Source organism: Danio aesculapii, chromosome 6 (genome assembly GCF_903798145.1).
Source record: "Danio aesculapii chromosome 6, fDanAes4.1, whole genome shotgun sequence".
In the NCBI taxonomy this organism is placed as follows: Eukaryota; Metazoa; Chordata; class Actinopteri; order Cypriniformes; family Danionidae; genus Danio; species Danio aesculapii.
In genome coordinates this window covers 29240057-29264617 of record NC_079440.1, presented here as the reverse complement: position 1 = coordinate 29264617, position 24561 = coordinate 29240057, and the positions used below count along the sequence as shown (strand labels likewise).

Here is a 24561-nt window from a genome sequence, read left to right as displayed (position 1 = left end):
TTTTTGATCGAAGCAGCAGATATTTAATACCACAAGAAATTAGAATTTCTCTGTTGTTTTGTCCAGATGTTTTGTTCTTTTATTTGTCTTGTTTAAGTGTAATTTGGATTTAAATATTGATCAGCCAATGACCTTTTGAAAGTGCATATTCATTTCTTATGGAGAGAAGCACAATTATTTTGCCACATGAAACTTTTGTTTCAAGTGATCGCTCAAGTGAATAATTTCAGTAGTGGGAAATTTAGTGGTAAGCCCCAGAAGAAACAGTTAACTAACGCTCACATGTGGGGTGTTTGTGTTTATTGGGGTGTTTATGGGATTTCCCTGGTCAATCTAAAGTTTTGGTAGCAAGTTAAAAGGTATGTCCAGGTCCGGATGAACAGCTTTAAATATAAAAGTCCTGGTGATGTTAGCGTTGCTTTGCTACGATGGCACATCCAGTCTGAAGTGCTTCAGGTAGAGCATTGTGTCATGCAGGAAGAAGAATTTTTTGAATGAGCATTAAAAATTCCAAGGGACTGAAGTGGATAAATGAATTGTGAAGATGAGGAACTACAAAAATACTATACATCGGACGATTTCTACTTTGATGTAAGTTAGCATTTTTCCCTCTCTATTTGCTGGACATGATTAGTTTCCAGTTTAAACTGTTTTTAATAGAATGTTAATCTCATAAAAAGAGTAATTGAACACTGTTTAACAACCGTTAGTTGATGTAAGTCAAGCAAAAATCAATGTATCCCTCGGGGAGATTCTATCAACACGTATAGCTCTAGCATTGTGTTTATACACAACAGAAGAGCAATGGAAAGTTTGACGTGAAGAGTATGACCTGTAGCTGACTCTGAGGTCTAGTTGAATGTTTCTGGGCTCGCAGGAGAATTAGGTGCTTGTGGCTCCCCTCCCAGCAGAGGAATGCAGTTGTCCGGTAGTAAAGATGGGAGAAAAGGGAGAGACTGAGCAACGCTTTGCCTCTCTGGCCCTGAGGGATTATCTTTTCTCTTGATCTGGTGATTAATACCCCCCATACAACAGCACCCGCCCCCACATCTTCCTCGCAGTAAAGATCGGGCGTGGTGCTTCACATGGCACGCTAACACTCTGTCCTCTGCCAGCTAGCATTCACGTTGATCGAAAAGCTGGAAACTATGGCAACATGCCAATCGCTGGGGCTGTGATGCTCATTAAACTCTAAAGAACAAACATAAAATGAAAGGTGCAGTGGGCAAAGTCACCCATCCCATTAAAGGGATCGTTCTCCCAAAAATGCAATTGTTGTAATTGCTACGTTTTCTACTATTCGAACAGTGTGTGTGTGTGTGTGTGTGTGTGTGTGTGTGTGTGTGTGTGTGTGTGTGTGTGTGTGTTTAATCACATCATATGCAGTGTAATAATCTGTTGGTTTTAAGTGTAGAAGAAAGCTAGTTTGTTTCTTCTTGTGCAGTCCTGTGGAAGTTACTTACAAACTGTACATTACAGAATACTTGTTAAATGTATTCATAGTAACAATATTGCTGTCTCAGAATTAAAATGGGTTAAATTACTCTTGTATTGCTTTTGAGATACTTTTACTAAAACATCTACAGAAGCAGAACTTAAAGGTAATTTCTTTAAAATAAAAATATACAAAATATTTAAATGGGAAAAAACAGTAGAACAATATATATGTATTCTACAGTTTTTTCCCATTTAAATATTTTTAATATTTTATACACAGTTATTATTAGCCCCTTTAAGCTATTTTTTTTTTCGATAGTCTACGGAACAAACCATCATTATACAATAACTTGCCTAATTACCCTAACCTGCCTAGTTAACCTAATTAACCTAGTTAAGCCTTTAAATGTCACTTTAAGCTGTATAGAAGTGTCTTGAAAAATATCTAGTCAAATATTATTTACTGTCATCATGGCAAAGATAAAATAAATCAGTTATTAGAAATTAGTTATTAAAACTATTATGTTTCTAAATGAGTTTTAAAAATATTGTCTCTCCATTAAACAGAAATTAGGGGAAAAAATAAATGGGGGGCTAATAATTCTAGGCAGGTTAGGGTAATTAGGCAAGGCAAGTTATTGTATAACGATGGTTTGTTTTGAAGACTATTGAAAAAAATATAACTTGAAGGGGCTCATAATTTTGACCTTAAAAAGGTTTTTTTAAAAAATTAAAAACTGCTTTTATTCTAGCCGAAATAAAACAAATACGATTTTCTTCAGAAGAAAAAATATTATCAGACATACTGTGAAAATTTTGTTGCTCTGTTAAGCATCACTTCATCAGAATTCAAAGGGGGGTTAATAATTCTGACTTCAACTGTATATATGTATATATATGTATATATATATATATATATATATATATATATATATATATATATATATATATATTGTGCTGTCTTGTTTTATTATATTATTCCACATTCTTTTTTTTCTGATCGGTTATGCCTTCTAACTACCTCACACCAAAAAGATATTAGTTACTGTAACGCTGCATTACTTTTCTAACGCATTTTGTTATGTTACATGGATTATGTTACATTTGATTATGTGACATGGAAAAAGACTACAGTTCAATCTTTGTGATATTTCCTTTAATTCTCGCACAGTAAATGAGAGATGTGTTCTTGAGTCACATACAGTATGAGTTTTTCAGTGTGGTATAATTTTTCATTTTTGACACAACTGTTACTTATTCACATTTTTACAGCTCCTTGATACAAATGACCAAATGACCTATTGAAATAATTCAAATATGCCTTAAATTTGTATTTATTTATTTTTAAAGCCTTAAAGGTTATTAACGATGCAGCAGTTCAATCATGGATATTTTAAGTACCAAAGCAAATAACTGTGCATATATTTATATTTGTTACAATAAATTGCTGCTGAGGTATATGCAGTGTCCAGCATAAGTCCTGACAGATGGCTCAGAAAAATCACGCCTTTAAGTTACTGCTGTACTTCTGTGGGATCAATGAGATTTTTAAGTTCCAAGTTGAATTATTCTAATAAAATAGACAACTTTATTTTGTTAACATCTCTCCATTCTTCCCATTCTTTCTGCAACTTTACCATATCCACTTTTGCTGCAATTTTTTTCCCTCCAAATATATACACAGTTAAAATGAATATGATTTTAATGGTAAAACAAATGCCATATTAAAAATCTGTAAGCAGGCTAGCAGTAAGTTTTCTATATATCCAACTATTCCTGCATGACACCTTACCTTGTTTAGTAGACATTTCTATGGCTATTTTGAGTTTTGTACATTAGTATTTTGTGTTACATCCAATATTGAAAATGTTTATTGCATTACTTTTGTTTCATGTGTGTTACCATGATGGTATTTTGTAGTTGTGTAAATGACACTGAGCACCTTCTCTATAATAGTATTAGAGAGGCACCAGTTGAGAGGTACCATTTTTCTTGGCTGATTGCAATTGCAGATTTTTTTGGTTAGTGTGACTTGCCGATACTGATTTTTGCTGATATTATTTTGACAGCATATGCAAAAAAGAAACAAAAACATTGTATGTATCCTTTTTTATTATATATTTACTTTTTATATAATTTTGTATTATTTATATATATATATATATATATATATATATATATATATATATATATATATATATATATATATATATATATATATATATATATATATATATATACATATATATATATATATATACATATATACATATACGTATATATATATATACATATATATATATAAATATATATATATATATATATATATATATATATATATATATATATATATATATATATATATATATATATATATATATATTATACTTGTATTATAGTTTTATATTATAGATACTACATTTTCTGATGTTCTTTTTCTGGGCGAAGCATTTTTGTAAAGAACATTTTACTGGCTCAGCAAAAAAATTGCTAAAAAGATTTTAAAAGTCATTTACATTTACATTTAGTCATTTAGCAGACGCTTTTATCCAAAGCGACTTACAAATGAAGTCCTAATGAAAATGTCCTAAATTACATTTTAAACGGTTTAACTGATTTATCCATCATAATTCTTGCTGTCAGTCAATATAAGCATTGCTAACCTGAAACAGAGAAGTTGACTCGAGCACAGGAAAATGATCTCTGTTGATGCTCCAGGAGGTCAGCATGTTTTTCACCTCTGCTGCTGGACAGCTCGTAGAGGAGAGGCTGTTACCTTCACGGATGAGGGGCAGAGCAGCATGTTTTACCTCCGCATTCTCCATCCGCATTCTGATTTAATCATGTATGGAATCAGCTTGAATCAAGTTGGTGGTGTAAAAAGATGCGAGATTAAACAACTTGGGTGGTCATAACAGCAAATGGGGAACATAGTACCGCTTTTACACACAGTGAAAACTTCCACGGTGACAGCCGTTATCATTTGGCTACGAGTGTGAGTGTGAACATCTCCATGACATTATGGTCTGCGCCACCAGCCACTAACAACATGAACAAGCTAAAATTAGCCAGAAAACCAATCAGGCTGATCATGCGAAAAAAAACAACTAATTTTGGCTCTTGCCCGATCGATCAGTGCATCTTGAATTAGCATGTTTCTCTGCTGTTTGTGATGAGCATTGGTTTATTAAATGACTTTCTCATGCCCACATACTTCTGGCTATTCTGGTGTGTATTTTGTGTAACAAAGGTACAATGTGTGGATGTTAGTATTTCAAAACATTGGTGTACTAACACTATAAATTTATGAAACACGGCTCTGTATGCCCTTCCAGCTGCATACCATCACTGGGAAACACACACACTCATACACTAGGGTAAAATTTTAGCATATTCACCTGTACCACATGTCTTTGGACTTTGGAAACCGGAGCACCCGGAGGAAACCCATGCGAACGCGGGGAGAACATGCAAACTCCACACAGAAAATGCCAACTGACCCAGCCGAGGCTCGAACCAGCGACCTTCTTGCTGTGAGGCGAACCTGCTACCCACTGTGCTACCACGTCACCATGTTTTACCATTTTACCATTAATTTTAAGGATTTTTAATTTTTAACAGTGTAATAAGTTCCAATTGGTGCTAAAACAGGTTTTCAGGCCAGTTAAATATTAGATATGCAGATATGTCTGTAGATCATTATGCAGAAAAGATGCAGAGAAAAGGCATGTTATTTACTTGCCTCATTTTTAAAATAAGAAATATGATCAAATATTTTCATCTCTTATCAGCATGTTTCATGCAAACATGAAATCATTAGTTCTTTACATGTTTTGAGCTCCACTCTTTTTTCTTTATTCTTGATTGATTGATTGATTGGATGTTTGACCCCTGCGTTTATGTGCAGCTCAAGTTAAAAGTGGATCAACTCACATTTCATTGCCTTTTCTTGCTTTAATGGTGTATTCTCAGTGTCCAATGATAATATTTTTAAACTGATTGCTACTATCTACGTTCTTTGATATTTTGAAGATTGTGGGGGTCTAAACACCATTGACTTGCATTGAAAAAGCACTGAGACACAATATTCCTTTTTGTATGAACTCTTTATCTGTCTTATTTATAACCAGCTTACGAGCGATCATTGAATGAGTGATCTTTCAGCAGAAGAAAAAAAAATGTAGAAAAAAATTTGCCACCTTAATTACTTATCAAATGATGTGTGTTGTTTGTAGCCCCAGGGGTCCTCAGTGTTTGCATTGTGCTGGGGTTTTATGTTTTAATCTGAAATTGCTCTTTCTTGTGAAGGTGTGCTTTCTCTCTAGCTGCAGGGCAACAATTTAAGCGCAGCACCTGCCGCTGTGACTGAAGCTGAGATGGGGGATGGTGAAGCGAGAGAGAGGGAGAGAGAGGTGGAGTCTAGTAGAATAGAGGAATGTGAAAGAGGAAAGCTTGTGTTCTGACATCAAACAGCTCAGCTGATATTATAGAAAGATTGAGCCATTGATCTACTAAATGTGTATTGTCAGCTAATGTTTCTATAGATAATGATGAAACAGCTCAAAATCAAAAAATGTTTAAAAAATATACTTTTCAAATATTAAATGTGTGTAAAAGGCACTTTTTAATACATACAGTTGAAGTCAGAATTATTAGCCCCCCCTAAATTATTTGCCCCCCTGTTTATTTTTTTCCCCAATTTCTCTTTAACGGAGAGAAGATTTTTTCAACACATTTCTAAACATAATAGTTTTAATAACTCATTTCTAATAACTGATTTATTTTATCTTTGTACTGATGACAGTAAATAATATTTGACTAGATATTTTTCAAGACACTTCTATACAGCTTAAAGTGACATTTAAAGGCTTAACTAGGTTAACTAGGCATATATATATATATATATATATATATATATATATATATATATATATATATATATATATATATATATATATATAATTATTATTTATTATTTATTATGATTTTTTTACATATATTTTTTTAAATCTGTCCTCGTCTTTGTCCATACGTTGCAAATGGCACCAAAAAAAAATCTTGAACTGCTGCTAGATGTTTCAGATTTAATTGCAATTCTATTTTAAGAAAGTTTATAATAAGTACAACACAGGCTCATTGTGAAAACTGCAGACGTTTCTGGAGACAGCGAATTACGTAGCCAGAGGTACGTATGGGTGCATTTCATTTTTTAAACGAATGCTACGGGGTGGTGTTAAGCCGTTCCTTTTCGCGTTTACCAGCTGACCGCTCACCTCCGTATGGACGGCATTCCGGCTGCAACCGGTTTGTCCCGTTAGCGTGCCACATACGTCGGCGGACTTGAGACGCAGGGAGGAGTTGACCACGAAGCTGGGGTTTGAGTCCGGTGAAGAGCGGTTCCAGAAAGCCGACAAGGGCTTTTATTTTTTTGGATTGCTTTTGAAACCTGTTGGTTGGGTTTAGGGAAGCGGGTGGGCGGGTCAATTGATAAAATTGGTTGGGTTTAAGGGAAGGGGGAGGCTGGGTCAGCTGATCGTTCACTCAGTCAGTCAAAAAGTCTGTCAAAAAGTGAATCAACAGCGGCCTCTGGTGGGTTTACGCGAGAACAGCAGGCGCGAATGGCACTTGCGAGGGAAATTTGAGATCTCAAAAAGCGCACACAGCGAACTCTGGTGGATTCGCAAAAACAAAAACTGCAGAAAAACGTGCCGCCGGGACATTTTCCGCAGTCTCCAGAAACGTCTATAGAGGTATGTTTTCAGAATGAGCCTGGGTTGAATAAGTAACTTATTTTGTAAATATTTTAACATTTGCAAAAAAATTATATTACACTTCAAAAAGCACCAAAAAAGGTGGTGATGAGAAATCTCTTCACAAGCAGCATTTCTGCAGGCGGAGGAGGTTAATATGTACTCACTAGAGCTGTGAACCTACACTGGTCTCACGGTTCAGTTTGGTTACGATTATCATACCATCGATTCCGTTCAATTCGATATCTCGGTGCATCATGGTGCATTGACGATGCTTTCCATAGACAGTTTTATATTTTCTTCATAGCAGCAATTATTGTATTAAAATGTATAAATATATTTATATTTATAAACTATTTGTAATACAATTTTGTCCTTTAATACAGTCAGATATTTAAACTGTACCTTTAAACAACACAAGCATTTATAGCAAATAAACAAATATAAACTTTCTTACACCCATTTGATTGGTCACACGCTTAACAGAAAGGGCTGTGAATGGCTCTTGCGCGCTGCGCTCTTCACAGATGAGTGACACTGATAAACTGCAGCAGCAATCACAGCTGATTCATGATAGACACTGTGGAGAAAACTCTGCAGACATGCACTCGTGTCTTTATCCAAAAGTATCGCTGTAACAGCCGAGAGGAACAGTCATGCCAGCAGGTCAGATGGGCCACAGTGAGAGAGAGAGCAATGGAGTTTACTTTCATTCTCTCAATCACAGTGAAATAGGAGCTTCTGTTGTAAGTGTCAGTGAAAGACTGTCCAGCACACACACACGCAGTGAAATCGTGCACAGTTTCTGTGTTTTTAAGTAGTTGGAGTGTTGTAAATACTCGCGCTCGCCTCCCTCGCCATAGTAAGCTATGGCGACATAGCGCAAATGAGATAAATGACGTCACTACATAATAAACGGTTATGATTATCATCGAACCGGTACCGAATTGTCTGCATCGCGGTGCACTGAAGAAACAATTAATTTTGACACCCTTAATACTCACACATAGGAGGTTTACACAGTGTCACGCACACAAATGCAAAAACATACAATAAACATTTATTTCATAAGAGAAAAAGAAACATTTCTGTCAGTGATTTTAAATATCACAGAAATTTACGTATATTTCACCATAACTTACAAGATGACTTTTTGCTGTAGCATTTTTTTACAGTTTTATCATTAAAATGAATGATCTTATGTTTTACAGTGTAGCTTTTATTTTCTGGTAGTTAATTTGTTACTTGTTATAATAATATTGACCTTAAAAATTGTTTAAAAACATTAAACTAAACTAAGTAAATAAACCAAATAAGCAAACTAAAACAAATAACTCCTCCAGATGAAAAAATGTTATAGGAAATATTGTGAACATTTTCTTAGTCTGTTAAACATCATTTGAGAACTATTTAAGCTTAGCTGTTTAAAAAATCTGCAATTGCAATCGGCCAAGAACAATTTCGCAACTGATGCCTCACTAATACTATTAGAAGGTGCTTAGTGACATTCAAACATCTACAAAATACCTACAAAAAATGATAAAATCATGGTAACACTCTTGAAACTAAAGTAATGTAATAAATATTATCAATATTAGATGTAACACAAATTACTAATGTACAAAACTCAAAATAACCATAGTAGGTGAAGTGTCATGCAGGGAGTTCTGGCATATTGAAATAGTTAATATGTTACTTCCTTCTGAATTTCATAAAAGGCCCATACTTCAAAAAAAAAAATAAATAAATAATAATAATGGCCTTTTCAATTACTCTTGCTAATTTTGAAGATGCGTCATTATTCGTTCTTTTAAGTTCAAAAGACTGTTAGCTTTTTTGTGCATTAGTTTGAGGGTCTATTATGAATATATAAAAGTTAGTTAAGCCTGGGTACATATACATCACTTTCTTGAGTGTCATGTTTTTATGCATATTACACTGCATTTATATAGCGCATTAGTCCTAAATATAAAAATAAATCAATGAGTGTTTTTGTCACTTTTAAATGTTTTAATTTAGCATTTCTGAACAAAACTTAATTTAATAAAAATCCAATAGATTCTAAAATCCCAAACTTTACTGAATGCTGAAGGTTTGTTTAGTTAAACCTATAAAATTATTATTTTGTTAAACTTATAATATTGCATTGATCATGCAAACAAATATCTATACCAATCTAACTGCACCCTCACAGCGAGTTATACAACAGGTTAGATGTTTTGCAAACTGATTAAATTTCAGATAGATGCTGACCAACTGGTGGAAAAATTGACTGACCACTAAGTTGGTTTGGGTGTTGCTGAGCAGCAAGAATTCAACATAATGTAACCCTTGAATGCATTGAAGGTGGTGAGGCAATGGTTTGTTTAGGCTGTGTTGCCCGAGCCCTTGATTAGTCATTTGTAGGGTTCTTTTCAGATAGAGCCTGACTCAGCATTAGGCAGGAACACATAATTAAGGTGTGCTTCCTTACCGCTATCCATCCATTCTCTAGCTACTGTTTGCCTTATTTTTTTTACCCTGTATGTTTTGTATAAATTATTACAATTTTGTGAGTTCTAAAAGATTTTTTAAAAAGTGCCTTGCAGTGTACAGAGTTTTATTTAAAGGATTTTTTTTTGTGTTGAAATTTGTTTTCATAAATCAGATCTATAAAGCTACAACATGCTTCATTTACAGTAGTAGGTGAATATACAGTTAAAGTCAAAATTATTATCACCCCTGAGAAACTTTAATTAGTTGAAAAAATATCAAAAGTCAAGTATTGATTTTTAGAAACATTTTTAAACAGTACTTTTAATAACAAATATCTACTAATTCCTTTTGTCTTTTTTATGATGACTGTACATAAAATTTTACTGGTTATTTTGAAAGATATGAATATTCAGTTTAAAGGCTTAACTAGGTTATTAAGTTATCTGGGCAAGTTAGTTTAATAAGGCAAGTTACTGAATGACAGAGGTTTGTTCTGTAGCCAATCAAAAATATACATTTATTAAGGGGTCTTATAATTATATTGAAAAAAAAAATAATTCCATATTTCTAAAAGAAATGTTCCATATTTCCTATTTTTTCACATTTTATTCCATCCCTCCTTTTCGTTTAAGAAAAAATATTATAGTAAATATTGTGAACATTTTCTTGGTCTGTTAGCTGTTAATCATCATTTGAGAACTATTTAAAACAGGATCCCTAATAGTTTTGCCTTCAACTCTACATATTCACAACACATATTACCCAATTATTTATAATTAGTGTACACATTTGGTGTAAAATATAGACAAAACCAAGTTTAAAACTTTATTTAAAACATTGATTCAGGTTTGTTCGTATATTATCCAAATCTTTCAGAAAAAAATAACGTTGTATGTATAGTTGATTTTATTTTATGTGCCACTCTCTTCAATTTTTCCTTTGCGATTTACCTCCACAGTTTAATTCACAACTGCTAAATCACTGCTGACTCTTCACCCCACCAGTTTGCCTCAAGCAAAATGAAACAGTACTGGCAAGGTACAGAGTAATCCATGTAAACATTTACCTCTTTTTTTTTCTTTCTCTTTCCCTTGTGTCTCTGTTTCCTTTCTTTCACTCCTTTCCTTTTCCACCATCCCAATTTTCTCTCCATAAATGTGCATCAAGGCATTCGGAAGTGTTGCATATTTGCTTCCGTTTTAAACCTGATCTTCACAAATAGAAAACATATAAATAGTAGCTCAAAATATCTTGCTGCTTTGTTTTATTTTGAAAATAACAACAGTGACCTTTAGCCTAGTTCCATTACAAGGCTCTGCATGTCTATGTGCTTGTGTAGGAGTTGACTTTTTTTAATTGTTTTTTCCCCAAAAATTCTTGTGTCTCATTTATTTCTGGTCAGTGGGTGATAGGATACTGTTTAAGTCAGACGTTATAGTGATTTGAAACAAATAATGGCAGAATACGATCCCACACAGACTAGAAAAGGATCAAAACAGGGTAGTGATGACTAGTAGAGCCAATTATGCTGTAAAACAGTGCTAAAGTTCAGAGTACAGGTGTTGACTTTTGCTCTCTGATGTACACAGGTGTTTAGTCTTTGACATCACAAACAGCTTATTATGAAGAAAAGCTGCTATGGAAGTCAGTTATTTAAAGCTGACCTATAGGTAAAGGTGGATGAAAAATAAACAAATAAAATGAACAAAATAAAATGTAAAACCAAATACAGCAAAATGAACTCTCTTTTTTTTTCTCGCTTGTCTGTTATAGATGTGAAGGGAATTTTCTTGGACAAGTGTCTCTCAAAACACTACCCATGAATAAAATTCATTCATTCATTCATTTTCTTTTTTGGCTTAGTCCCTTTATTAATCCAGGGTCACCACAGTGGAATGAATTGCCAACTTATCCAGCACATGTTTTATGCACCGGATGCATCCACACACACTCACTACGGACAATTTAGCTTACCCAACTCACCTGTACCACATGTCTTTGGACTTGTGGGGGAAACCGGAGCACCCAGAGGAAACCCAAGCTGACACGGGGAGAACATAAAAACTCCACACATAAACGCCAACTGACCCAGCCGAGGCTCGAACCAGCGACCTTTTTGCTTTCGCCTCACCTTCATAAATAAAATATATAGCTATAAATAATGATAACAAATCTATTATATTCTCTTCTATTCTCTGTAAAAGTGGAGATGCAAAATGAAATGACATTAAACAAAATAAAACTATATTTATTTTCTTAAAAAATATTGTTATTACATTGACGTAAAATCGTTATCATAACACTATTTTAAGTCACAATTCACATTATGAACAAACCATTAACTAAGACTATTAGCTCAACGAACAATTAATTAGCTGCTTATTAATAGTTAAGGTAGTAGATGGGTTTAGGTTTTGGGTAGGATTAAGGATGTCGAATTAGATTGTACAATATAGCTACTTAGACAGTTAATATATTAATAATAGACAGGTAATAAGCCAGATAATAGCTTTAATTGTGACAAAATAAAGTGTTACCAAATAATTTTTATTTTAAAACATTTACATTTTCTAACTTTAAAAAATGGGCCACACTTTACAAAAAGGTTTGATTAGTTATTGTTAATGTACTTACTAACATGAACTAATAATGCTCAATATTAATGTTCAATGTCAGTTCTTCAGCTTGTTAACTTTAGTTAATACACCGCGAGTTAACATTAACTAACAATGAACAACTGTATTATCATTAACTAATGTTAACATGAACAAATAATTTAATAAATGTGTTGTTCAGTGTTAAATACATTAATTTACATTAACTAATACAACCTTATTTTAAGGTGTTACCAAAAAATCTGTTCTATTTTATTATAATTTCTCTGTTAAAGATGGATGCAGAACTTATTTAACTTATTTCTGTCAGAACAGCAGCAAAAGATAAAATAAATGACTCTTCATAAAATTAATCAAATGAAACTAAGACACAAAACAAAGTACGTTTATGAAGCAATATTTAAAGTACAACACAAACTTTAATGAAGTTAAGTGAAATAAAATAAATAAAACGAATCAAATGAAATATGAACAGAAAGACAGTGAGAAGGAAAAATAAAATACATTCTTCACTTTCAGTTAAAGGGGCGATGCAGAGTGAACTTGTTTCTTTTCCATAAATAATAAAAAATAAATAAAAAATAAAGGACTGTAAAAATTATTTTAGAAAGTGAATAAAATATATCTAAATCTCTCTCTGTTAAATTGGCGATGCAAGTTTCTTGAACAGGTGTTTCTAAAACACCATAGCACCTGACACACGACACCTCACTAATCCAGGAGTTGTAAGCCCAAACAGTCCTTTAAGTATCCATACAGATCTAAGTGCAGCATCCTTTGTCTGAGCCACCGGGAAGCTTCAGTCAGGTTCACAACCTTTTAGCAGAGCCTGTTTGTTGCCTCACAGTGGTTGCCTAATTTAAGCCTAATTGTTTTGCATATGTGACTTTGAGCGTGTGAGTACATTAACCTGCAAAATGAAAATGAGAGTCAAGCTGCAAGAGTCTTAATTCAAATCAATTTGACAGCACATGTTTTCTATTCAACTAGGGCAGAATAAATACTGAAATTACAGGGGCAAAAATGCTAAAATAATTGCAAAAGTTTTAAAATACAGACATCCAAAATTCATGCAATTTCATCATTTCAGGTTTATTTGACAGGGACATATGAATGATGCAAAAAAGTACCGTGTGCCAGAAATAGCCAAAAGTCTATTTTTCGTAGCCACTCTAAAATATAGCATTAATCAATACATACAAACATCAAAATACATATCAACTTACAACATTCCTGCAAACAATCCATTAAAAAGTACACTGAGACCAACACATCAACATTCATCTCATTTCACTGAAACACATGCAACTGTCAGATGAAATAATAAATATGAATGTGCAGGTAAAGACAATTAAAAGAAGCAACAGTAGCAATAATCATTCAATCAGCAGTATACAATCAAACAACAATTTGTATAAATATATATTTAAAGAAAACAATACAAGGAGTAAAGACAAAGGTGATATCATTTATTTTTTTAATATTAACCAACTACAGGCTGTGTGAACCGTCAGAAATTTAAAACCAGAGGGATCTGCTTTTTGGGAATGATGTTGCAAATTTAATCTCTAGATTTGTTTAATCATGGATAGCCTCCCTTAAGCAAAATCTTTTTAAGGGCTTTACTTCTCCTGATTGCAGCCTGTGGTATAATTTGTGATTGTTAGGTGGGTCAGGTTTTGGGGTCCAGCCCTTTGTGCACTTTGACTATTGTCACCTTAGGCTGTCCCTTAATGCTGCCACCTCTGACCCCGGTGGGACACATAAATAACTTCTCCACCCGAGTTAGCATTTCAAGGCAGTGCAATAAAGACATTTTAAATAATTGATATATTAACAACTGTTTTATCTGGGGTGGGGGGGGGGGGGGGGGGGGGGGGGGATTATATCTAATGTTCACTCAGGTACCTGATATTGTTTGCTGTGCAATAATGTAGGTTAATCCTTGTATCGACAAAGAAAATTAAATATGCTGTTGTTTATTTTTAATTTTACATTATAGACTAGATTAGATTTTATTTGGGATTCAATTGGAAGTGCCTGGAGTGCATTGAGAACATGGTCAAATCTGCTTTCTCTTATGACTTTGGAAACAATTTTCAGATTAATACTCCACTATAGAAGCAATTCCTTCTTTGAATAATTAAAAATATATAGAGTGCTTGGCATAAATGAGAACACCCATCACAGATCTCTATTTTAAATTAATATTTTTCTATAGGATGCTTTACAATAATATATGTGTGTGTGTGTACATATAGATCTAATGAGTACATCCAAATAAACCAAACGTTTGTCTGAAAATATAGTGCAAAAATTTGTATGTTGGGGAAAAATATTAAATACATTTTTAATCTTCATTCATTTTCTTTTTCGGCTTAGTCCCTTTATTAATCACGGGTTCCCACAGTGGAATGAACCGCCAACTTATTCAGCATATGTTTTACACAGCGGATGCCCTTCCAGCTGCAACCCATCACTGGGAAACACCCATAAACTCCCATTCACACACATACACTACTATAATTTAGCCTACCCAATTCACATATAGTCTTTGTACTTGTGAGGGAAACCAGAGCACACAGAGGAAACCCACTCGAACATGCAACATGCAAACTCCACACTGAAATGCCAACTGACCCAGCCAAGGCTGAAACTAGCGACCATCTCGCAGTGAGACGACAGGGCTACTCACTGCGCCACTGTACCGCACACAATTTTAATAAACATGAAAAATCAAGAGTAACATAAACAATATTAAATGTAGTTGAAATTTTGTTGTTTGAAATTTTATTTATTAAATAAAATATTTTATGTATTATTTATTTATTTATTTATTTATTTATTTATTTATTTGTTTATTTATTCATTTATTAAAGATGTTAGGTGGCCAAACTCCTATTTTAATGGATATAACGGTTTAATAAAACAGTTTTGTTTAAATGAAACCAAATATATTGAATGAGCCATGTTGCTGTTGTTGTTTTTTACAGGCTTGATGTACAGTACGATCTTTGGGTAGTTTTATAGTAATAAATCATTTATGTCGTGTGTATTGTACGTCATATTATCTTAAAATTACACTGTAAATTAAACTTGTTTATATGGTCATTTTGGCCAGGACTCTCTGGACTATCTCATTGGTACCTTCCTGGAAAAATAAAGGATAAATTAATAAAAATGAATAAAGGTCTTGGGCTCGTCTTCTGTATGAGTAATAAAAAATGAACGAGCAAACATTCTAGATGACAATATTGTTCAAAGTTCGAGGTCAGTATTTTTTATATTTGTAGGTTATTAAAATGTTTTCATACAATTTATTTTCAACATGTCTGAACATAATAAATGATAATTATTGTTATTACTATTTGAAACAGTCCTGAAATAGATTTTAATATTTACATTTATTCCTCTGATGACAAAGCTGAAGATTCTCTGATGACAAAGCAAAATTCTCAACTCCAGTCTTTTTTTTTTTTTTGACAAAATTTTCCATTACAATTTTTAATATATATTAGTATTAAATTATAATTCATTGATCAATTAGTAGGGCGTCATGGTGGCACAATGGGTAGCACAATCGCCTCACAGCAAAAAGGTTGCTGGTTCAAGGCCCTGGCTGGGTCAGTTGGCATTTCTGTGTAGAGTTTGCATGTTCTCCCCGTGTTGTTGTGGGTTTCCTCTGTGTGCTCCGGTTTTCCCCATAAGTCCAAAAGCATGTCAGTGAATTGATTAAGCTAAATGGTCCGTAGTGTATATGTGTGAATGAGTGTTTGTGTGAGTGGATGTTTCCCAGTGATGGGTTTCAGCTGAAAGGGCATCCGCCTGATAAAACATATGCTAGATAACTTGGCGGTTCATTCCGCTGTGGCAACACTAGATTGATAAAGGGACTGAGCCGAAAATGAAGGAATGAATGAATGAATGAATGATAATTTAGTTGATTGGAGAGCATTGCATAATGAGAAACAAATAATGTATAGTTTTTTGTAAAACGACTGTGTATTAGAAGCACATTGTAAGTAGTGTGAAATATTTAGGTTGTCTTTTACATTATTTTCTTTTTACAGAAGTTCATTTGCAGTCAGTGTAATCAAAGCACCTCAGCTCAATTTATAGCAGCAGCCTGCTGTGATTTAAGTGCCACAGGAGTGAAGGCTTTAACCCCTGTTGTAGATTGCAACCAATGTTTTTCTAAGGTAATTAGAAGCTTGTTTAGCTAACCCTACCCACCCCATCCCCCTACACAAAAAAGTGCTCTGAATAACAGCATCTACCCCCAGGAGAGTGCAAGCTTCTGTTTTGAAGAAATTCGCTCAAGGTGTTACATAGGTGTTAAAAAATGTACATGTTTTTTTAATAGCATATATTTTAAACGTGACTCATTAATGACATCATCTGCATTTCTCAGAACTGGCAAAGGACCCTTTTAAGGACCCTTTTACACCACATTTTCGTATATCTCATCACAAGTGCGTGGTGTTGAAGGAATGGTTAATTTTCTGCATTTTAATTTAGTGTTCCAACCCAGTTTGAATTGTTTTGTTCTGTTGAACACAAAAGAAGATGTTTTTAAGAATGTTGGAAACCATTGACTTGTATAATAGGAAAAACAAATACTAACGTTTGCATTCATGTTTGAAATGTTTGAAACATTCTTCAAAGTATCTTATTTTTTAACTGTTTTGGAACAAGCCAAGAGTAAGTAAATGATGACTGATAAACTATTTCTTTAAATACAGGCGAAAATGGGGTCAAAAACTTTTTAAACTTTTTCACTTACAACCACTTCCAGAGGTAGTCGAAAACACATTTGATCACATTCTGTTGTGGGACCACTTGTTGTTCTGTGTGTTTTCATTGTTCAGTTAGAAACTGGTAAGTGGCATTAAACCATGTTTTGGAATCACTGATCATTATGAATAAATTAGTACAAAAAAATATCAAAAATGAGATGTTTACTTACAGGACAGTATGTTTAAAAACTTGCACTTTTTGTAGTGTGAAATGACATTAGTACCTGCAGTGGCCTTTCTTTGTTCTGTATCATCTGATGAATCTAACATGAAGACATTTAAATATTCACAATGGAGTGGGTTGGTTCTCCTCTATCTGAAACAACATGAGTGTGTTCAAAACAAATCTACACCAGTGATCTCTGATAGATACAAGCTGTCAACCGTAGTCCTATTGTTTCTCATGAGACTGTCGCAGGGCCATGCTAGAGGCTCTTTGGGTGGTGAGGAGAGACTCATTCTTATGCAAACAGGCTATGGATGCTACAACTGAAGAGAATTTAGTGCTCTAAGGTCATCGCAGTTCTATAAAGCAGATTCCCTCCAAAAAGCTAGAGAAAATGATGTGTCTGGAGGCACCATCTTTCAGTGCAAAGTCATTTATTCATTTCTTATTTTTGTCCGTGCTATTTTTTACTCACATTTTGAAGTATTTAAATCATTAAGAGTGTCGAATTATCATGTTAATTATTTCAACTCATAATATCTCATTTAAAGATGATTCATTTGATTGTAGTTATAATAATTGTTTTATTAATGCAAAAATTACTTAAATGTTTGGCCTCTGAGATTTTCATTTGACTTAATATTATGGAGCCTGTTTCATGACTTTATTTAAAATATAAACTGCTCTTGCAAAGATTACAATTATATCACATTTTTAAAAGCTTTGATTTACTTTTTTTTTTTTAATCGTTTAAAGGAAATTTTGATCAAAATCTGTTTTTTTTAAGGCTTTTTTTGTGTAAATTAATATAATAGGGAAAATGACAGCAATTAAAAAGCTTCATTGGAAAGACATCCAGGTCTGGTGCAGACTTCGTAACTTCTTAGAGTTAAATCTTAAAAACGGAGCCAGAAGACAGGCAACACCTAAAAACAGGGTGGGGTGTTGGACAGGTAGCTTCTCAGGACCTCCCTCTTTGCGCTGTGGTATATATAGAAATCCCATTGAATTTCTATAGAGACCTTAAGCCCGTACCATTTACCTCTGAAGCCCACATCACACTTTTAGGGGATAAAAGGAAGAAAACTAGGGGTAAGAATCCTGGAGCCTGTGGAGCAAACAGCAGCTGCACTGCTCAACCTCAGCGCCAATATGTTGTACCTAGAGACCAATGCTCCCTCATCCTACAGCGAGGTAAGGCCCGCGCGATACAACTACCCATTTAGGGTACATACAATTGATTCCAGTGGTCAATTTTGGGATTTTCAGCGAATCCTGTACGGTGGATAGCAGGAGTATTATAAAAATGAACTAGGCCTTGCAAAGGCATTGCGAAATGTGTTGCGTACATTCTTTCTTCTTGAGATGAAACAAAAATGTTAAAATCTTGTGATTTTGTTGTTTTAGTTTGACCCTTTTTTATGCTTCAGTACTTCAGCTTTGATTTGGGTAATTTTTACAGTGCTAGTGCAGATTCGCAGGTAGTGTTTTTACAGCAGTGCTTTAGAATGTGAAATGTTTGCATTTAATACATCATGTAGGATGATGCGTGATAATGGATTTAACATTGATGCATGAGTGTGAGAAATCAGTGTGTATACACAGATAAAAATCAATGTGAATTGCTTTAATGGCTTGTCTAGCTGTTGTTTTGTCTACAGTGCACTGCTCTTGGGTTGAGTCAAGGTATTTGGCAAATAATGGATTTGTTTGAGACGGTCAGACTGATAGTCTTGTTTGTATAGAACAATGGGCTGCGATTGGACCGTTTGCTTTGAGAAAGTACTAATGGAGTCTACTTTTACTTAACCTTAATATCACTTATTGGATGGTTACTTCCATTTACTTACTGTTTCTGCATGTATTTATTATTTTTATAAAAAACTAACTTTTTTTCATCATTTTTTAAGTGTGCAGTTGGTCTAAAAATGTCACTCAAAGTCATTTCATTGCAACATGAGGAAAGAGAAAATAATAATAATAATAATAATAATAATAATAATAATAGTTTAAGTCAGTATAATTGACTGAGGTGACAAAGGGATCATGATTTCACAGCGAAGCTTGAATTTCGTGTCAGGTTACTAATGTGTTTTCGAATAGTCATGGATGATAGTTATCAGATTTCCTGGATTATTTTGTTCAACTGAAGTTATAAGCAAACACTGATTCACTTTATGGATACTAACTAATGGACTAGTTATTTCCTAATATGAGTTTTTTAACTATTAGTTAAAAATAATTTATTTCAACAGAACTTTCAACCAACAAAACTTAATTTGTACTTATTTCAGTATAATACACCTGAAGTTCATAACTTGAGCATCCTAAGCCAACTAAGATAGCAGTCGGATCTGTATTTGTTCTCTAAAAGCACCCCCATTCCTTCCTGACAGGTGGTAGTTCAGACTGTGATTTCAGCGCTGCCTTTCTCATACACAAAGCTGTTGTCAACACAACACCGTTAGCTCACAGACAAACCTATTGGTAGAAACACAGTCCAGTCTTCTCCCCCCACCTCCTAGTGTTTTTAAAGCTGGCTTTAGTAAACCAATCCACTGCCCACACAGCTTTGATTTATGCTTTTAAAAACTCTGTCTCTCACTCTCTTTAATCATGGTACGGGTTATGGGTCCGTAGACACGCATGTTTTGTGTTGTAAGAGGAGACATGGAGGTGTAAAGAATTCAGGAGAAATGAGATCGCGTTTTCGATTTACTGCAAATATTTTTAAGGGATGGTTTAAATAGATCAAGAGCCCACTTCAGATAGGAGGTTAAGTCAAAACTCAGTGTATGTTGACCCTGAAATAGGGGAAAGTCTGGGTTTCTCATTTCAGAATTAGAGATTTGTCATACCTGAGACAGTGTTAAGGTTAGTCAAGCTCATTTCTGACTTTCAGGTTTGACATATTTTTCATTCTGAAACTAACAAAAGCAGAGTTTCCCTCATTTCAGGGTTAACATACTCTGAGATTTCACTAAACCTCCTTTCTAAAACAGACCCCAGATTCACATCTAAAGCTGAAGTTCTGTAGCGTTTCGGGAACCTTTAAGAATCATTCAAGTTTCACTCATCAGAGGGGCTTCGGATTTACCTCCGGCTCGTCTGAGTGACAGATTGTGGAGCCGCTTTGAAGAATGCACGCATCACAGAGATCCTGAGAAGTCTAGGAGTTGTAATTGTTTTAGCTGTGGTGGATACAGATACAATCATCTGCTCTGCCCAGCCCACTGGGTACGAAGTGCGAAGAGAAAAAGACCCCAACACCCCTCCACCTTCCCCAATTTACTACTTAATGCTTTCTACCCCTGTGGTCACTCATCAAGGCCTCACAGATGTTCTCAACACCCATCCCGGGTTACAGACTGCCCAGGTCAGTGGAACACACCCAGGAATGGCAGCCATTTTACCCCCCCAGGCCAGGGCCGCCTCAGCTCCTGTCAGTTCTCTTGAGTTAGGAGCCCTCGTTCTGCTTTCAAACTCTAAACTTCTTTGAATGAAGTAGCAGCTATTTAGTGGTTTTGGTCATTAGGATACTTCTTGTGGAATCAGGATCTCAGACAGTTAGCGATGAAGGCATTTTCACAGCTGATAGATTTAATAGATGTTCTTTGTTGACTATGGAACTAATTAGAGACATTACAAGAGATATTATATATATATATATATATATATATATATATATATATATATATATATATATATATATATATATATATATATATATATAATTAAAGATATTACAAAAACTGAAAATATTATCTTGATTGAAGGTTAGGTTTTCATTATTTTTTTCTCAAATGTTTTCTAAGAAACAGCAAAACACTGAATTTTACCATTGCTGTGAGATCAGAAACAGACCTTTTATATTTTATATAGCATCATACATTTTAGATATTTATATTTTATGTATTTAGGCACAATGGAGAGGGTCATCAAAATGGTATGATCTGTAGTTTGCATTATTATATTATATTGCAATTAATTATACTCACATATTTGTGTGTATTTGTATGTTTGATGATATACCTAATACAAACATATCCATTGTAGCAAAGTTTAGTTTCTCCCCATTCAGCTATTTGCCTATTTTTAATTTTGCAATCGATGCATATTGCTCAAACTTTCACCAATATTATAAATGCTGTCCTGACTTGACCATCTAATTTATGGTTCTTCATAAGCATCTTGACATCCTAAAGGCTCACACTTCTCGAGGTGGCTATAAACAGCATGGCAGTTTTAAGAGCAGCTTAAAGTGGTTGTTATATAGTTGTTTCATTGTGGAGGATAAAGAAATTGATAAGGTGCTGGAGAAAAATCATACTCTGATCAAAGAAGTAGACTAAATGGTTATTACTTGGATGTTTTGTGTAAACAAACTTTGGTTTAGTACTTCCTCATATTTAACATAAGCAGAGATGATAAACTTTACTCCCCTCGCTTTATCACTTTAACCGTCCTTCTACTTTATGTAAGGATTTGTTATTAAATAAGTTAGTGTAGGTATTTGTGTGTGTTAAAATAAATCATTAAAGGCAATTGCATGAATCAGTTGGCTTACTCTGAAAACGTTGTAATTTTTGTAAACATCTGCACATTAAAGTAACCCTTGAAAACAGTACACACACACATATGTCTGTCATGCAAATATGTTTTATTTCAGCAGAGCATCGCTAAATTAACTTCATAATTTCCATCTGTTTTTGTGTGTGTGTGTGTGTGTGTGTGTGTGTGTGTGTGTGTGTGTGTGTGTGTGTGTGTGTGTGTGTGTGTGTGTGTAGAATTAAACTGTATTGTTAATTTTCAGCATTTTTACAATTTAGCTTGTTAAGATTGTTGTTTTATTATGATTTTTTGTAACCTCTCTGAAAACCTATAGCTTTCATTCTAATTTGAAATGAATGCTAATGCACTACTAATGGCTTGTGTTAGACGCAGCGGTAGTGGGATCAGACTCACAGGCTGTCTTACTGTCTCTAAAAGATTCCATTATCTCCTAATTGCTCCATTGTAAGGACGTGTGTGTTTGAGAAGCGCAGTTAAGGCTGGAGGGAACAGCTCTAGTGTTTGGGTCATCTTTGTGTGGGTATGTGCATCTACTCTTACAATACACTTCTTTTCATACACCCATGGACCAGATCTATTGTTTCTTCAGACAGGCTCTTAAAAGCCTGAGACTTATTGTTTCCAGACGGCTGAGCAGACTCGTGGCACACACGCACACACAATGACCCCTGTCTGTACATCACAAATGGCAATTCTCGTTTCTTATGCCTTACGGCACTGTTAGAGAGGTATGCTGAGGTCGTGGAAGTGACCCACTCTTGGATGTGGGAGTAGAAAATTTGTGTTATTTTAAAATAATTAAAAATGCTAAAAGTTAATAATTATTTTTTGTTATTATGGTTAACTAACACCATAAAGCAACTTTTTGTTTATTGAGGAAAAGTAAATTAAATGTGAAAAATAGAATATATCTAGAAAATGTATAAATTTATCATTTGAGCATAGTTTAGTACCTGTGGGACAACTTTTATATATATATATATATATTAAAAAAGAAAACAAATTCAAAGGGGGCTAATAATTCTGACTTCAACTGTGTATATATATATATATATAATTTTTTTTTTCTCCAAATGATGTTTAACAGAGCAAAGAAACTTTAAGTATGTCTGATAATATTTTTTCTTCTGGAGAAATTCTTATTTGTTTTATTTTTACCACAATAAAAGCAGCTTTTCATTTTATAAGGTCAAAATTATTAGCCCCTTCAAGCTATATATTTTCTCTATAGTCTACAGAACAAACCCCTGTTATGCAATAACTTGCCTAATTACCCTAACCTGCCTGGTTAACCTAATTAACCTAGTTAAGCCATTAAATGTCACTTTAAGCTGTATAGAAGTGTCTTGAAAAATATCTAGTCAAATATTATTTACTGTCATCATGGCAAAGATAAAATAAATCAGTTATTAGAAATGAGTTATTAAAACTATGATGTTTAGAAATGTCTCTCGGTTGTCTCTCCATTAAACATGAAGATGGGGGGGTATAAACAGGGGGGCTAATAACTCAAGGCAGTGTGTGTGTGTGTGTGTGTGTGTGCGTGCGTGCGTGCGTGCGTGCGTGCGTGCGTGCGTGCGTGCGTGCGAGCGTGCGTGCATGCATGCGTGTGTGTGTGTGTTGTTATATGTGTATATGTTTCTAAAATAACTCTGAGTAGAATTTTTATAGTTAGTTAAACTACCTGTGATCAAAGGAAAATACCACAAATATGTTACCTTTTGTGTTTACCCAAATATATAAAGAAAATTCAGTAATTGTTTCAATGATAGGAAGAAAAGTTGAGATGCTTTATGTTGTTCAGAACAGTGAAAGATACAAAATTTCCTTTTCACTCCTTTCACAATCATTGTGTTAGAAACAGCCGTTCTGCAACTTTATCGTGTTTTCAATAATTCAGTGGCAAGGTAAACATTATGAATATACACAAAAAAAATTACTGATTTAAAAAACTACTTTCACTCAGTTTTTAGTAAATTTCACAGTTACAAAAAAAATATATGTGAAATAAACATATTTCTTGTAAAGCATGCTTCAATAATCATTATTTGCAACTTATATCAGTATATCAATATTATACTAAACATAAAAAAAAACTGAAATTAGTTGCATTTACAAAATTAAAACTGTAAACTAATTTTGTGAAAAGACTCCATCTTCTACTTTGCCCTATTTGTGATTCAGCCAAACCACCAGCAGCACAGGGAGAATATTACTTGACCGAGTAAAATAGAATGAAGCAGGAAAAGAGTGGGAAAGGGGATAAGCGTGCAATCTGGACAGCTGTCTCCATCCATGCCTAAAATAAACAAGGGACTCGGTTGAGATTAATGACGGTTTAAAGAGAAACACAACCATGGCACCTCATCCAGGAATGTGGTGTGTATTAATGGAAAGGAATGGACTGGAGGAGTGGGGCTGGAAAAGGCTGGCTTGCCTCCAGAACATTCTTCTCTCTCTCAAATGACAGTCATTTTAATTCCTCTCTGCGCCTTCACTGGAACAAGGCAACAGGAGCCATGTGAACTGTGTATTGGCCATCTGCTAGTCATCCAGCTCACTGACCCCACCTCGCTTTGTTGCATCTTCCAGCTCATTTAAAGTCTTCAATAATTCTTACAGACCTCACAAACAAACTTAAACAGAGTACAGTGTGCTAAAGACTTAATTGTTTCTGAATATGATGGCTGTTTACATAGTAAATTTTTTCTCAGTGGCTTTGGTGCATTTCTCACAACACTATTTACATT

At 34.2% G+C, this 24561-nt stretch overlaps 1 protein-coding gene across 14 annotated transcripts in view; it reads left to right on the top strand.

Annotated features, from left to right (window-relative positions):
- tp63 (tumor protein p63) overlaps positions 1-24561 on the top strand; it is a 72799-nt gene that overhangs the window by 15357 nt on the left and 32881 nt on the right. For 5 of the 14 annotated variants that reach the window (XM_056459915.1, XM_056459912.1, XM_056459913.1 and 2 more), the window contains exon 1: positions 18256-18433. The exons of the other annotated variants lie outside the window; for them this stretch is intronic. In XM_056459915.1, coding sequence (XP_056315890.1) covers positions 18392-18433 — 42 coding nt within the window. In that variant the 5' untranslated portion in view covers positions 18256-18391. Of the gene's footprint in view, positions 1-18255; positions 18434-24561 lie in introns of those variants that run through there. 14 annotated transcript variants of the gene reach the window in all.